This window comes from Bipolaris sorokiniana, assembly GCF_000338995.1.
Source record: "Bipolaris sorokiniana ND90Pr unplaced genomic scaffold COCSAscaffold_4, whole genome shotgun sequence".
NCBI lineage: Eukaryota > Fungi > Ascomycota > Dothideomycetes > Pleosporales > Pleosporaceae > Bipolaris > Bipolaris sorokiniana.
The window spans coordinates 229,840-244,113 of NW_006911898.1; the positions used below are offsets into that span (position 1 = coordinate 229,840).

General features: G+C 49.9%; 7 protein-coding genes across 7 annotated transcripts; 5 read left to right on the forward strand and 2 right to left on the reverse strand.

The window, feature by feature from the left end:
* Positions 1-1,457: 1,457 nt before the first annotated feature.
* COCSADRAFT_158282 (uncharacterized protein) lies at positions 1,458-2,616 on the reverse strand (the record flags this gene model as incomplete). The annotated part of the gene is made up of 2 exons (XM_007699505.1): positions 1,458-2,195; positions 2,260-2,616. 2 exons carry the CDS (start codon positions 2,614-2,616, stop codon positions 1,458-1,460), a joined length of 1,095 nt encoding a protein of 364 aa, XP_007697695.1.
* A 2,421-nt stretch (positions 2,617-5,037) lies between these two features.
* Positions 5,038-5,613, forward strand: COCSADRAFT_84021 (uncharacterized protein; the record flags this gene model as incomplete). The annotated part of the gene is made up of 1 exon (XM_007699506.1): positions 5,038-5,613. The coding sequence occupies one exon, from the start codon at positions 5,038-5,040 to the stop codon at positions 5,611-5,613; it is 576 nt and encodes a 191-aa protein (XP_007697696.1).
* An 827-nt stretch (positions 5,614-6,440) lies between these two features.
* Positions 6,441-7,935, forward strand: COCSADRAFT_197647 (uncharacterized protein). The gene is made up of 3 exons (XM_007699507.1): positions 6,441-7,049; positions 7,108-7,337; positions 7,401-7,935. The coding sequence occupies exons 1-3, from the start codon at positions 6,873-6,875 to the stop codon at positions 7,726-7,728; spliced, it is 735 nt and encodes a 244-aa protein (XP_007697697.1). The 5' UTR covers positions 6,441-6,872; the 3' UTR covers positions 7,729-7,935.
* Positions 7,936-8,824: 889 nt separating this feature from the next.
* Positions 8,825-9,564, forward strand: COCSADRAFT_34718 (uncharacterized protein). The gene has a single exon (XM_007699296.1). The coding sequence runs from the start codon at positions 8,881-8,883 to the stop codon at positions 9,421-9,423; it is 543 nt and encodes a 180-aa protein (XP_007697486.1). The 5' UTR covers positions 8,825-8,880; the 3' UTR covers positions 9,424-9,564.
* A 70-nt stretch (positions 9,565-9,634) lies between these two features.
* On the reverse strand, positions 9,635-10,217 carry COCSADRAFT_295267 (uncharacterized protein). The gene has a single exon (XM_007699508.1). It carries the CDS (start codon positions 10,102-10,104, stop codon positions 9,733-9,735), a length of 372 nt encoding a protein of 123 aa, XP_007697698.1. The 5' UTR covers positions 10,105-10,217; the 3' UTR covers positions 9,635-9,732.
* Positions 10,218-11,222: 1,005 nt separating this feature from the next.
* COCSADRAFT_295272 (uncharacterized protein) lies at positions 11,223-12,743 on the forward strand. Its single transcript, XM_007699509.1, has one exon. The coding sequence runs from the start codon at positions 11,304-11,306 to the stop codon at positions 12,423-12,425; it is 1,122 nt and encodes a 373-aa protein (XP_007697699.1). The 5' UTR covers positions 11,223-11,303; the 3' UTR covers positions 12,426-12,743.
* A 171-nt stretch (positions 12,744-12,914) lies between these two features.
* Positions 12,915-14,141, forward strand: COCSADRAFT_112234 (uncharacterized protein; the record flags this gene model as incomplete). Its single annotated transcript, XM_007699510.1, has 1 exon — positions 12,915-14,141. A coding segment is annotated over one exon (1,227 nt), but the record flags the coding sequence as incomplete, so codon positions are not given.
* Between the last annotated feature and the right edge of the window lie 133 nt (positions 14,142-14,274).

The following is a 14,274-nucleotide window of genomic DNA, read 5'->3' on the forward strand; positions in this document are numbered from 1 at the left end:
GTGTACTCACCACCGCATCAGTGTTCTCAATTAGCATAGCAATACCCAGCCTTGCCATAACGCACTTTCCCATGCCCTCCACAGAGGAAAAGAACCTCTGAAAAAGCAGCCAGGCCGTTGGAAGTCGAAAAGCATGGTCCATGGCTTCTTCTTTACTTCTTTTCTCGGCCTCTTCCCCACCACCCACATTGGAGTTCATCTTGCAGCGCTAACAGCGTCTATTCTCGTGCTCTCCATTTGCAGTTGGCGCACGTTGAGAAAAAGACATGTCTATCCCATTTCTATTGAATCTTTTTCTTTAGCCCCACCACTTCTACAAACATGCCGACTCATAGTCTCGCCAACCCTCACAACGATTACTAAAATGTGGAAGAAGAAAAAGGGGGAGTGAAATGATTCTAGCCTAGCGGATCATGGATATGCTACGCGACAATGTCGCCATTAGTTACAGGCGAGCGCGATGTCTCGCTTAAAAAGCTTTGTCCGCAGAGTCAAACACTGGTGTTCCCGTCATGCCTCAAGTTCTCTTGTTTTCTATGCTGTTTCTTATTTTTTTTCAAAAGAAAGTTTGTGACAGCGGTGAAAGTATGTGCATGCAAAATGCGTGTTTTAGATGTGAAAAGAGGAAGAAGAAAGACAAAGGGCGGCTACACAGATGCTGATGATGAGCAGAACTGATCCGTGCACGGAGAACAGTAGGTATAACAACAATCGCTGGGCGTGTATGTAGTGTATGTGAGTTGTGTGTCCGGACTTGCGCGGTGAGGCTGAACGCCACACGGCACGTGCATGTGCGCGCCCGAGTCAATCGACTGCCGGTATGAGATCAAGGCTTGTTACCCGAAAAACCATGGGCTGATGCACGTACTTGGCATAGCGTAGGCTTCGCTTGAGAGAGACGAGTGAAAAAAAATTTGACGGACAATCCGTTGGTAGCGCGTGTCTACATTGTTTACAGTAGTCTAGTGGCAGCCACAAATTTCTCGTAATACGATGGATGAATCGGGCAGGAAAAGCGACAGTGAGAGCTGTATGAATGGCTTTCCGAGATTTCGCATTCGCAACTACACCGGAATGCCACGCAATACCGTAAGCAATGATATTAGATTCTGTGAGCCCCACTCATCTTGGCTGAATTCTGACTATGCACTATCGGTAATTTGGAATAAGCACTATGGCAATCGCGATGCAGGATGATGCGTGAATTGAAATGTTTTTGCCATTGGGACTTCTATCTGACGCCCTGCTCTGTTGAGCCTTCTGAACAAAGGAAATGAAAAAAGGGTATATCAGTATGGTAAGTAATGAAGCTGCTATCCAAAAAGTTCGAATCCAAACGCCTTACAATGCAATCTTTGTCGCACTATGCAACGTCTGCGTGTTGTGCAAAAATGCAAAAAAATGGATAAATGCTGAGATCAGCGTATACAACGATGTACAAGGTGGGTGATTATGGCTCATCGGCGGAAAACCTTCATGAAGCTGTGACGCTTGCTGATACTTGGGGTCATCGGCCTGTCATCCGGGATGGGTGGCGGCGGCGGCAGGTTTGTGTGCATGGTTGTGCTTTTGGCGAAAACGGAAAGAATCGGCTCAGACTTTTTGGTGCTCATTTTGCTTTTGTTGCTCATCTTGCTGATAGGTCTCTGGGCGGCAGTCGAGTCGTTGATGGCTACCGCAGAATCGAGTGGACCATCTTGTGGAACATCCGCGGCGGCGACTGGTTTTGGCATTGGATCTGCCTTGGACAAGCCGCGGGAAAGCTGCATGCTACTCTTGGCTTTGGTCATGGCGGATTTGCGGGAGCTCTTGGTCGTGGCACGCTTGACAATGCTACCACCATTCTCTTCGGCGTGCTGGCGCTCTAGTCGCTCGATCTCGCCCAAGATGGTCATGCCATTTATAGCCAGGCTGTCTTCGGGAATGGGCACGAATTTGATAATGCCTCGATCTGATGGAACGCCAATGGACTCGGCCATGAATGTCTGGATCAAAGCGGCATTACGCTTATTGGTCGTGGGCTGTACTTGAATGGGCAAGGCATTGATGGTGAGGACGTAAGTGGGCTCAAAGGACCCGCCAAGGAGCAGGCATGCCGAATGGTTGACAGTGATCATGATGGATGTCTCGGGCCTTTGGTAGCGCGTGGAGAGATGGTGCGAGAGGTCAGTGACAAGAGTGTATTCATCTTTGATCTGCACCGGGTTGGTGGTTAGTGCATGTACAAACAGAGCGGAACTGGGGAGATGGAACACATACAATAACATTTGTCCGCAACTCTGCTACAATGGGGGCATCCTTGGTGACACGATCGCGAGCAGACGATATGTTTGAGCCTCTGTCGACGAACTGACTCTCGTAGAACTGGGCACGGGCACGTGAGGTCATGGGTCGCAGGGAGCCAGGAGCATGAGGCGCCGCCGTCTCTCGTGGATATTGATGCGAATTGTCCGGAACATCGATGACGGAATGGGGCGAGGATGCAAAGGAGAAGTTTGAGGCTGATGGTGACTGGGGGCCTGCGGCGGCGTTGTTGTCTGGAGACAGTAGGCCGGCGCCAGCTTGTTTGGGAAACGCAGTGGCGGACTGGGTGGAAGTGGATGAGGGCCGCGACATCTTGGTCTGACTGGAAGTGGAATTATTGGCTGAGTGGGGCATGGCAGAGAGGGAGAAGATGGGCAGGTGCGATGTTTGCCTGGGAAGCCGCGAGTGGACAGCCAAGAATAGAGATAGACGGGATTGGTCCAGAGATAGATAAAGGCTGCAAGTGGGCGGGGCGGCTAGCAAACGCTCGTCTTTTTGTGTTTCTGTGCGGCAGAGAAGATGGCGGTCCAAGAGTCGTAATGGTTATTGACGGCAGTAATGGTGGTAGTGGCAGTGGTACCAGCAGTGCCAGGAGTGTTGGTGGTGACAGTGATGGGGCGGTCCCTACAGTGGCAGTGGGTGAAGGTGAAGGCGAGGGCGAGGGCGAGGGCAAGGGCGAGCAGCGGGCAAGTGAGGGGGGGGAGAAAAAAAAGGACAGTAAGGTTGCCGGGGCGGCAGCATCAGCGTGAGGAGAGCAGATTTATGGCGAGCCAGTGTATGATATACTACGGCCTACTTGGTGGGCGTCTGGATTGACGGGCTCGCCGCATGCCACACTATCGGGTACATGGACAGGGGTGTCTGGAGCAGCACCAGCGTGCGGGCCTGGCGCCGGCAAGCTTTGGGGTTGGGGCTGGGGGTGTGTGTGAGCATGAGATGAGCATGAGCAAGAGGGAACTAGTTTGTAGGCGGTAGAGTGCATCCTGTAAGAGTAAGCCATCTGATCTGATCTGGGACTGCTGGGCTGATGATCCCGGCAGTGGGCTGCATCCTGCCTCGCCATCACCCATGAAGCCTTTGGCTCTGGGCGCGCACAGAAAGGGCCGCAAGCTCTCAGCAAGCCACAATGTCGCTAGGTATGCCAATGTGCCTTACATGCCTTCTGCCTTCACCGCGCTTTGTCCTCACCGCGCCTAAGCCACCATGGTCTACGGCTGAGAGACCAATGTCCACACATACTCGCTCGTACTTGTTGTCTTGCCTGCACGACCACGCACTACCAGTCGCTCGAGGACGAAGGCTGGGCAAGGCGGCTGCTAGTTTAACGCACCATAGAACAAATAAAGACTACCTGCATTGGGGGCCGGTTCTGCTACCGCACCTCACCCGGCGGCCCAGCCTGTGTGCATCGCCGTCGTCGTGACCACGTCGCCCGCATGTCGAGAATCTGAAATGGGCCAGATGTCGAGGCGTCCACACTCAAATGTCCAGATGTTGCCCCTCGGCAGCCACCAGGCCACGACGTCGTCTACCCTGACCCACCAGAGCCCACTGTACGCCGCATTCAGCTTGCTGCCCTTCCGCATTCAGCACCATGTCCGCCACTCGCTCGCCATGCATACCATGAATAGCTACATAGGCATCCCACACCCAATCCTACACACAACTACACCGACATCCCACCGCAGATAGCGAGCCGCTGCATCCACCCGCTGCCGGCCCATCTACGCATCCAGCCCGGCCAAAATGACATGCCCAAAAAACTAGACAAGCCAGCACTAAGCCACCAAGAGCGTACAAGCAAGCAATCAAGCAAGCCGCCCCTTTGGTTGCAAATCCGCTTCTGCGCTTCTGCTTCTTCTTCTGCTGCTGCTACACGCCCGTCCGTTACACACCCATCTGTGTGCGACGTGTCAGGCGCCCTGCACCCCAGGACCCTTCGAATCGTTTGCTGCCAGTGCTGTGCAACTCTGCCTTTTGCAATGCAATCTCATGTACAACCCTGTGTCTACGCCTGCCTTTCTTTGTTTCTCTGAAACCACGCCTCTTCACCCATTCTCCCCACCAACGCACGCCGCTGCTCGCCTCGTCGCACGGTGCCATTGCCCATGGTGCCATGCTGAGCACTTGTAGCACTCGTGCAGCACCTCATTTAACTTTACCGGCTCTGCCAATACGAGTTGAACGCCGCGACCGTGCGGCCCGTTTTATGGAATCGTGATTCGCGATCAAGCTTTCAAAAGCAGATGGGTCGCAGGGCAGGGGTTGGTGCTATATATTCTTGTACGCCTTACTGGATCCATCAGCCCGTGTTCCCGGCCATGTACGGTGTAGTGTATGTAGCGATGGTAAACCCGTAGAAACTGCACGCACAAACTTGTGTACGTATCAAGTACGACACAACAGCTACACGCATGCATGATGGCGGCAACGTCGGCAGCATCAGCACAATACATCACCCCTGCTGATAACTTACGCCCGGTAGCGCCATACAAATATACCGGCCTTATTACAGGTCACAAGGAATATGTCCATCTAAGTAGTCTCCCCAAACATAATTGATGACGTCGCGGTACCAGTGTCGCGTAGTACGGATGATGTGCACGTGAGAGCGCGCGCGCGTCCATCGTCTTTGGCTTTGGCCGCATCATCAACACGCGCCATCGCACTGCCCACCCCAATCGACCGGCCCCCCTCCTCCCTGACCTGATTGAGGCCTCAGCAACATCCATCATGCCTCCAAAAGCTGCCGGAGCCAATGCTGCCCGAAGAAAAGGGCCTGCCTTCAATCCTCCGCGTCCCGTCAACGCCGCCCCCCAAGCCTCCTCTTCCACCACTGCAAGGCGCGCTCCTGCACCAGCGGCATCCCGCGCAACTGGCGCTGCAAACAAAAAGAATGCCTTTCAGCCAGCAACTGACATCATCAACCTGTCTGACGATGACGCGCCTGAAGAACTCATAGATCAAATTGATAGCGACGACTTCGATTCCATAATGGAGGACGTCGGTCCTGCAACTGTACCAGCTCGCTCAAAGCCCCCGCCAGCCAAGACGACCTTGTCCGACCCCGTCGTACCTCGGCCGCTGCTCGCACGTCTGCTCCTCGAAAACTTTGATGATCCCGATATGCAGATACAGACGGGCGCAATGAAGCTCGTGGGCAAGTACATTGACATCTTCGTCACAGAGGCCTTCTTGAGAAGCAAGGACGAAAGAAAGACGGCAGCCAAGAACGGTGGTCTTGTCGATGGCTTCTTACAAGTCGAGGACTTGGAGAAATTGGCACCACAGCTTGTGCTCGACTTTTGAGCAGCCGGCTGGTTTGCTATAAAGACTTACGCGATTTGGTGCCGCAACGTGTGCACAAAACATACTTGAATAGCCAAAATCAGCAGCCATGGCGAGTTTGTGATATTATCGCCATGAGTAGCCCGAGGCCCGCCCATGGACATGTGCAGACTCTCGGAAGCCTTTACCTCCTATGACAAGATGTGCTTGGATTCATTGGATAGGAGGGGCGCTCACGGCTCTGCAGCTCGTCTAAATATGGAGTGAAAATAGAGTCGTCGCGTTAGAGGTACTGCGCGACTCACCACCCGACAGCGGCTACGCCATCAGGCCAAGGCATGCATTCATAATAATAGTCACAGCCATGTGCAGTCATCTCCCTCTGTAGAGTCGACACAAGACTGAAACGACCAGCAAGCGAATAAAGGATCCAATATTTTGACGTGTTTGAAACATCTGGCCGTACTTCCTCAATCCCAACATCTTCTCCAACGCCATTGTTCACATGGCCAAGAACAAGTGCTGTGGTGCAATCTCGCAAACAGAAGTTCCGACTGCCTAGCCTGGTCGGTTTAATGATTGCCGTTGCGACGCGCATCCTGAAGCATAACATGACAGGGCTCAAACATAGACGGAACGTGGAGCGTGTCGCATCGTCCACACCCCGGCACCGACTCTTCGAACAACAGCTTCACAACATGGTTCACACCACACAATGGCTCGCCAAGTGCATATAACTCAATATTCGTAGTGCCTGATTATTTCAGCTCTGTGTATTACTTGGTGAGCAAGAACAGTTAGAATCAGTCCTGTCGGCTCAAATGCGAGCTATCCTTAATGATCCTTCTGTTAAGCCTCATTTTGCAGGGTTTGTACTGAGTCGAGAGGCTGAAGCACTCTGCGCCTCCAACCTGTCGCAACCCCAACCCCATGTATCGGAAAACCTGTTAACCGCCGTGCCAACGCATGGCAAACCTTTCATGCCTTAAGACGGCCCTGGACCGTCACCTCAGGCTTCTCTTTTTCACTCCTGCATCCCACGTTTTCTCCTTACTTTGTTGCGGGTTTCCTTTGCATCTTCTTTTCTTCTCCAAACCTCACGGTCTTTCACCCTTATCTCCTAATACACCTGTTGGCTAGTCCAACGGTTACTTTGACGAACTCCAGAGCGCTAGTCGCCTTTGCACTCTCTTGACGAGACTTTCAATACTACAAACTCAATCGCCCATTTAATACTCGAGTCGCCTTTCGAAAGAAAAAAACTGCCACAGTTATTCAATATGTACTTCTCAACAACAGCTATCGTTTCGGCCATCTTCGGTCTTGCCGCCGCTCAAGGAGGAATGCTCAAAATGCACGTTGTCCAGGTCGGCGGACCCAATGGTTCTTTGGCCTTTTACCCAAACAATGTCGCGGCTCAGCCAGGCGACATGGTTCAATTCCAGTTCCACCCAAAGGTATGCCTAGTCGCTGTTTCTGCGCCTGGCTGTGTCCTTGAGCTAATCGTTCTCATAGAACCATTCCGTCGCCCAATCCACATTCGACAACCCTTGCATACCCATTCAAAACATCATGCCTAACAAGACCGACGCCTTCTTCTCTGGTTTCATGCCTACCAACGCTTCTTTCACAGCAACAAACCAGGTCCTGACTTACACTATTCGCGTTCCCGACACGAAGCCCATCTGGTTCTACTGTTCTCAGGGCAAGCATTGCCAGAATGGTATGGTTGGAGCCATCAACGCGTAAGTCACTCGCCCTTTTGTGATTCAATATGTTTTGAGACAAAAACTGACTATAGCACATAGGCCCGCAGCCGGTAACAAGACCATCCAGGCATTCACTGCCCTTGCTGCTCAAGCCTCGGAGAACCTGTCTCCTGGCCAGCCTGCTGGATCTGGTGGCATCACTGGCAACACACCCACCTCACCATCTCCTGGAAATGGCGCCGACTCTGGCAATGGACAAGGAGGTGCTGGTGCTGGCGGAAGTGGTGCTGGCGCCGGTGCCGGTGCCGGAAGCGGAACCGGTGCCTCACCTCCCCAGACTACCACCAGCAGCGCTTCTGGTCTCAGTGCACAATCCTTCATCAGTGTTGCTGCTGCTTTTGTTGCCATTACCTTTGCTTCATTGTAAACAGAGTAGAAGTCTTGTGGGCGGATTTTGAGATAGTTGGCGGCACATATGATACCATTCTTCTGATAACTGAGCTGGCTTTGGTAAAAGGACTCAGATTTGGGGAGGCGTTTTTTTTGTTCGATTGATCGAATGCATATAGCAATTAATATAAGACGAATATAACGTCCATCCCTGTGGGTTGAACATCTCTCCGCAGTGAACCACCAATATCATTCAAGCACGTTCTGCCCAAGTCGTAGAGATAATTAGATTTAAGTATACATTTGCTTGCTCTTTAGATCTATATCTATCATTTATAAGCCTTAAATAGTAAAATTATAGCAATTTAAGGGTATACGAATCTTTTGTGTTAAGCGTTAAAGCTGCAATAGTAGTACACCCCTATTCTACATTCCACAAAAATGCGGCTTGCTTATTCAGAGGTCTTATATAACTTATAATAAATTAATAGTTAAAGTTCTAGATATTACATAAAAATATATAGCCTCTAACTATATAGATACACTCTAAGTTTATCTAGCCCGCTGCAACTTTCGTTCGCTTTTCGCGAAAGGACTTTGCGTGCTGACACAGCAGGTTTAGAACAATTAGCGGCCTGCAACGTACACTTGTGCTATACCAGAACGACTCAATGTGTGGCACGAAGCTTGAGAGGTTTCGTCCGGCCATCACTTCGACGCATGGTCGCTTACTAGCTACTATTCTTAGAAGTCGATTAAATATCAATTTCTCGCGGTTCTTGTCAACTATGTGTAGAACAAATATTGTATGGCCTCGACATTCTTAACAAACATAAAGATAATTACACAGATTTACACAGACCTAACAATTTATCTACCGTTCCTTACCTACGTCACCTAACAAAGCCAGACTCTTCCTAATCCTAACCTTACCATGGTTGGCGCAAGGCCGGCGCCAAAGCAATTCTGACGAACATGCGCTGATTCGCTGCTCTACTTCAGCCGGACAAGCAACACCAATGAAAGTACTTGATGCATCTGAGTGTATGACGACTGTGCCTCAACTGCCCGCCTGGGCTGTGCGACGTTCATTAAAAATCCCTCAAAAGTACATCTTTCCTCCAACCTCCTTTTGAACACCTCAGTCCCCGCACATAGCAAACCATCATCAAAACCAGTCGTTGGCAACATGGCGCACGATCAGCCCGTAGCTCCTTCTATTATTGGGTCCGGAACTTGGCATATCTGCACACCTTCTGCAGCTTCCGAAAATACCACAAAGAGCACTTTGAGTAGCGAAATTCCGCAATCTTCCATCCCATGGCCTGGGCGAACCTTCATCATTCGATCTCGCAAGAACGGACAAGTTATCACGTTCTTGGACGGCGAGGTCGTGATGGACAAACTAGGAGGGCTTGGTACTTTCAGGTGGCGATGCGTCGAGGAGAAAGGTTGGATAGGGTTTAAGGATCCAGCTTCTGCGCAATATCTTGGTTATCATGAACATGGACTTCTGTTTTGTAGGTCTTCTCATCATCGAAACAACGAATACATATGTCCCCGAATGCGCCCAGAAGGTGGATGCGTTCTGCTAGTAATTCACGATGAGAATCTTCGTCCCTTGGGTGTATTTGGAAACGAATCGAAGAATGGGATCAAGCAGAAGATTAAGATTAATATGGACTGGAGCTCTGAGGAGATTGTGTGGGATTTTATTGAGGTACAAAGTTAAGAATAATGACGACTACTAGGGCGGATATGCCGATGCAAATGTACGCTTTGTTGGAAAATATGACACTAGTATAGCCACCTGTTTATTCGTGATGAAGCAGAACCTGAACTTTATCGTATTCACTAGAGTGTTGTGCCCGACATCCCAAACCGCAAATTCTATTAGTGTCCCATCATCATTGCGGCTTTAATATGCCTCCCTATTGTGAAGACTCTAACCTTAATGCGTCCATACGTCCGCGTGTATATTCTACGCAATTGGACATTAAATGATTGTAATTCTCTGGCTTCTAAACTCCCATTCTCACTATTAACAGACCCCAGATATATATAATTGTATTGAGCGTGGTGCATTTCGATGCAAACAAGAAGTCAGCACACAGCGACAGACGGCGGCGTCATCAGACTCGCTCATTTGCTGTATCATCCGCTTGTATAAGTTGCCTAATCTAGGCGAGAATAACGTTAGCTTCTTTAGCACGTTCCGCTTCGGTATCTTTTCGAGCTCTTGCAGTGTCCATCCGCGGGTAAACCATCTCCTTTTCTCAAGTGTAAACTCAGGCTGCTGCTTACTGCGTATAAAATCGTTACTAACAGAAGTACATGGAGAATTGCGGGAATAGAAGTAGCGCAGCATCGTACTGCTGTACCATCTTGATACAGTATAGAGAATAGAGAGCATCCAGATCCAAAGAAGCCATCGTGAATCGTGGTAGGTGCACCAGCTCAGATACCAGCAGGACCCTGCAATCCATCAAGGATGTCGCGAGCTGAGGATGCTGGCTTTTGTTGTATTCTTGGCTTGGTGATACAGCCTACATAAAGCCCAAGGCGGGGTAAGTAAGGAGTGGCTCCATGCATGCGCCGTGCTCTGCTCGCAAGGCTAAAGCGCGTCTGCATCGAAAGCTGCGGACGTGAGGCCCTTGGTGTTGTTAGCAGGGGTCCAAGCACTGACACGTTTGAAGCTTGCCCGTTACGACAGGGAAAACGAGAAAGCAGTTGCGCAAATGCAACACTCGTAGACAACATCTACTTACTATGTAGTTAGGCTGGGATTCGACTCGAGTTCCCCTTTTTATCTAGTAGCCGACGGAAAGCCGCGAGGCCAACGGAATCCACAACCAGTCAGCTTCTAAGAATAGCTGGCCACACTTCCAGCTCTTTTAGCATAGCACATGTATACATCGTACGTAGGCCGCTAAGCGTTCACAATTCTACTATATCAGCGTTCTAAATCCTCTCCCTAAACGCGAAGGACTAACACAACAAGCTAGAAAAATTCGGAGTGTACCTAAATAGAGGCTGCACGTCTTCATAGAATAGTTATAGGTTCTTTAGTTTATTATATATTATATAAGGCCTCCAAATAGGTAAGTATAGCTTCTACACTTAACACAAAAGATTCACGTACGCACTTTAAATTACTATAATTTTACTATTTGAGGCTTACTATAGATAACAATGTTAATGGTTCGTTGCGGAGGGTTGTTCGACCCACAGGGACGGGCGTTACTTTATTTAGTACTCTACCAGCCTTGATACCCAATGTTCCTGAATTTGAGCGTTCTATGAGTAATTAGCTGCGCTTTTTGCTGATGACTCCACCCGGCCATGCTTACACGGCAAGCCGATGCACACCACGCCCCCGCTCCGTCCAACATTCATCCCTCCCACGCCCGACTGCCACGTGCAGCATCTCAGCGAACCACAGCAAAGTACAACACACCATGTAGCCACATACTTGGACATGTGTAGCGAACAGGCTTGCGACTACCCGTCATCAATAATGCAGCACGGGATGAGTTGTGCGGCACTCATCGTCCGCCATGGCTTGGATCCCTCTTAAGTCTGCATCCCAATGTCGATTACGTCCAAGTAATCATGACTTCTCAAGACTTCTGGGGTCGCTTCAACCTGAGGAACGAAGATGGAAAGTCATGTATGAGAGCTGTACAGCATGCATATGTAGGGTATGAGGTGATGGAATTTGAACAGCAGGGATATTGCAGTTGCACGTTGTTGGTTGCGCCTTTGAGCGACAATGAGCACAGCGCGGTCGTGGATAAGGATCTGACAAAGAAATTTGAAGGATGTAGCACAAGAAGTGAGCTGATCGTTCAACTCCGGCCTACGCCTCACGCGCTTGATCTCGACATTATACACGTCGCAACCAAGACCTACCCATCACTGGCACCAACCGCCGCACTCCTGGACGTAGAGCTACCTGGAGGTCTGAAGGCTTACGAGATGGACAGAGTCTCCGGCACATCTCTCAGTCGTCTGATGCCACGCGCACGTACCTTGAATACAAAAGAGCAAGCACGACTGGAAACATTAGTCTTGAGCTTTGCCAAATTCATAGCACAAGGCTGGCAATGCGCGTCGGAAGCGCGAACATTACCAACACTCAGAACCACGCGGGCTGACTCGCCAATGAAAGACACACCAGATATGATCTCACAGTGTCACGGCAAAGTCGGCTCAAGCATTATCTATCGACTCAGGAAACTTGCTGCAGAACTACCCGACGCATCTTTGAGAAAAAGAGCAGGGAGGACACTTTCGGCCATACAAAAAACGACGGACTACCCCATTATTCTAAATCACGGGGATCTCATACCATCCAACATTCTCATCGATGAGAGTCGGTGGGAGATGACTGGCCTGGTCGATTGGGCTGAAGCAGAGTTTTTGCCCTTTGGAACGTGTCTGTATGGGCTTGAGCATTTGCTAGGATATTATGAACAAGATTCTTTGAGCACAATATCTGCATGGATCTATTTCGAACGAGCCGCGCAACTTCGAGAGGCGTTCTGGGAGCACTTGTTCGCAGCTGCACCGGGTCTGAAGACACGCGAAGATGAAGTAAAGATGATGCGAGATATGGGCGTGTTGCTCTGGCATGGTATCGCGTGGGACGATGGAGCTATTGATCGTGTTGTTAGTGAGTTTCGTGATCAAGAAGAATTAGTGAAGCTTCGTGCTTTTCTGGATGCGGATTAACTGAAGAGACTTTTCGGAGTCCGCCAAAGAAGAGGAGATGGAAGCATTATCGTAATCCTACTTCCTAATGCCTTTATGTTTCTTGTTACAGCGCTAGTTTTCTCAAGAAGTTTCTCCCAAATGTCTCTGACCTGGAGTGCCAGCTATATGTTTGTCTTCAAGATTGTTGTTCATATATGAGTTGCACCTTCCCCTTACAATGGATGTCCTTTCCCATACACCCCGCGCCTTCTATACACACATAGGCAACATCAAAACTCTGTTTTTACAATTCACACCCACCATTCTCTTCTCCATTCCATCTACTTTCTTGTCTGAGAGTTGCGTCTGCTCACCGTCAAAGAAACACTAGAACGTAGCGCGCGAAAGGATCGTATTCAACCCAGCCAGGTGTGGTGCTTACTACGATAATTCCAGAAACATACTGGGAGATAGGGTCTTGGTTTCATCTCATATTGTTTGTATGGCCTGGACGAACTTCGACACAACATGGTCTCCACTCGGCGGAGCACCGCAAATGCAAACCGTACAATCACCGGCATCAATAAGTTCAAAGTCACTGAACCGACTAGCGATACCATTCATGTTCAAGAGCCGCATAGAAAAAAGGCAAAAACCGCAGTAGAGATCCCGAAATCACCCAGCGTTCCACCTTCAACGGTGCTCTCCAGAAATATTAGTGATCATGATATCAATCACACTTCACCGATCACCGATCACACGTCGATAGCTGCGGCCACAAAAACGCCCAAGATAAAGAATCGTTCACCCAACCTTCCTAATCGAACCCTCTCTTCTGCTCTGCGAAGACTAACTCCGAAGCCTTTTACCAGCATGAGTGGTAGCTGCCACGACCCGATTGTTGTCAATGAGGGCTCGTCACCTCCCCGTCCAACAATACGTGAACCGAAACGGAAGAATCGTGATGAACAACCATCGGAGCCGCAAAGGTTCATAGAGAACAGGCGCAAGGATTTATATAGCTACGGCGCTCGGGGACCGGGATCGACGAATGTGCCTTTTGACAAAAGCACGCGAAACAACCACCAAAGTCACGACATCTACAGAAGGATAAATTCAAGGATGGTTTCTGTGCCACACTTCAATCCGAATGCTTTTCTGGTACATGGCCCATTCGGCGTTCCTTTCCCGATGCAACGTTCTCTTGCAATGCAGACATTCGCATATCAGCAGATCCGACCGAGCTTTCCAGTATCCTACGCTCCGTACCATCAGTTTCCACCTCCAATGATCCCGAAACTTATAGTTCCTCCTCAAAGCGAAGAAATCCTGTGCAGAAAAGTCGTCGAATATGTGCGAGATTTTTTTAGAACAAGTGTCCAGTCAAATGCCAATATCCACCGTCTAATCGAACACACGTTGCTCCTCACATCTCTCCTCCAGATATACCCGCATTCTAAAAACCAGCAAGACCTGTGCGAGGACATACGTACAATGTTGGCACTACAAAGCCATCACACGACGGCATGGCTGGGCTCAGAGTCTCGAAACATGCTTAGGCAGAAGGAAAGCAGCAGTGGCAACATTTGTGTCAACACACAGCCAAAACCCTTTCTGGGTGACACTTTGAATGAGGCGGATAGAGAAGTGAGACAGGCTTTCTCTGCAAGTGCAGAAATGTGGCAAGACGGCACTGGGAATGGCGTCGCTGACGTTTTTGGCACTCAATCCACCCCTTCTCCTATTGCGAGTCCAAAGGCAAAATCCAGCTAGACCACATCGGCGCATGTTCAGCAGCATAAAGGAGCAGAGCTGCATATTGCCAGTATCGATGTCGTGGCGCCGATGAAGCGAGCGCAAAAAGGTGTGGCGCGTCTGGCGTCTTCTT

What these genes read in the sequence shown, in the direction of transcription:
- COCSADRAFT_197647 (XM_007699507.1), top strand. Translation starts at nt 6,873, where the DNA reads ATGTACTTCTCAACAACAGCTATCGTTTCGGCCATCTTCGGTCTTGCC. An exon ending in AATTCCAGTTCCACCCAAAG is followed by an intron (nt 7,050 to 7,107) that starts GTATGCCTAGTC and finishes TCGTTCTCATAG; the next exon opens with AACCATTCCGTCGCCCAATC. An exon ending in ATGGTTGGAGCCATCAACGC is followed by an intron (nt 7,338 to 7,400) that starts GTAAGTCACTCG and finishes TATAGCACATAG; the next exon opens with GCCCGCAGCCGGTAACAAGA.
- COCSADRAFT_295267 (XM_007699508.1), bottom strand. Translation starts at nt 10,104, where the DNA reads ATGCTCTCTATTCTCTATACTGTATCAAGATGGTACAGCAGTACGATG.
- COCSADRAFT_295272 (XM_007699509.1), top strand. Translation starts at nt 11,304, where the DNA reads ATGACTTCTCAAGACTTCTGGGGTCGCTTCAACCTGAGGAACGAAGAT.
- COCSADRAFT_34718 (XM_007699296.1), top strand. Translation starts at nt 8,881, where the DNA reads ATGGCGCACGATCAGCCCGTAGCTCCTTCTATTATTGGGTCCGGAACT.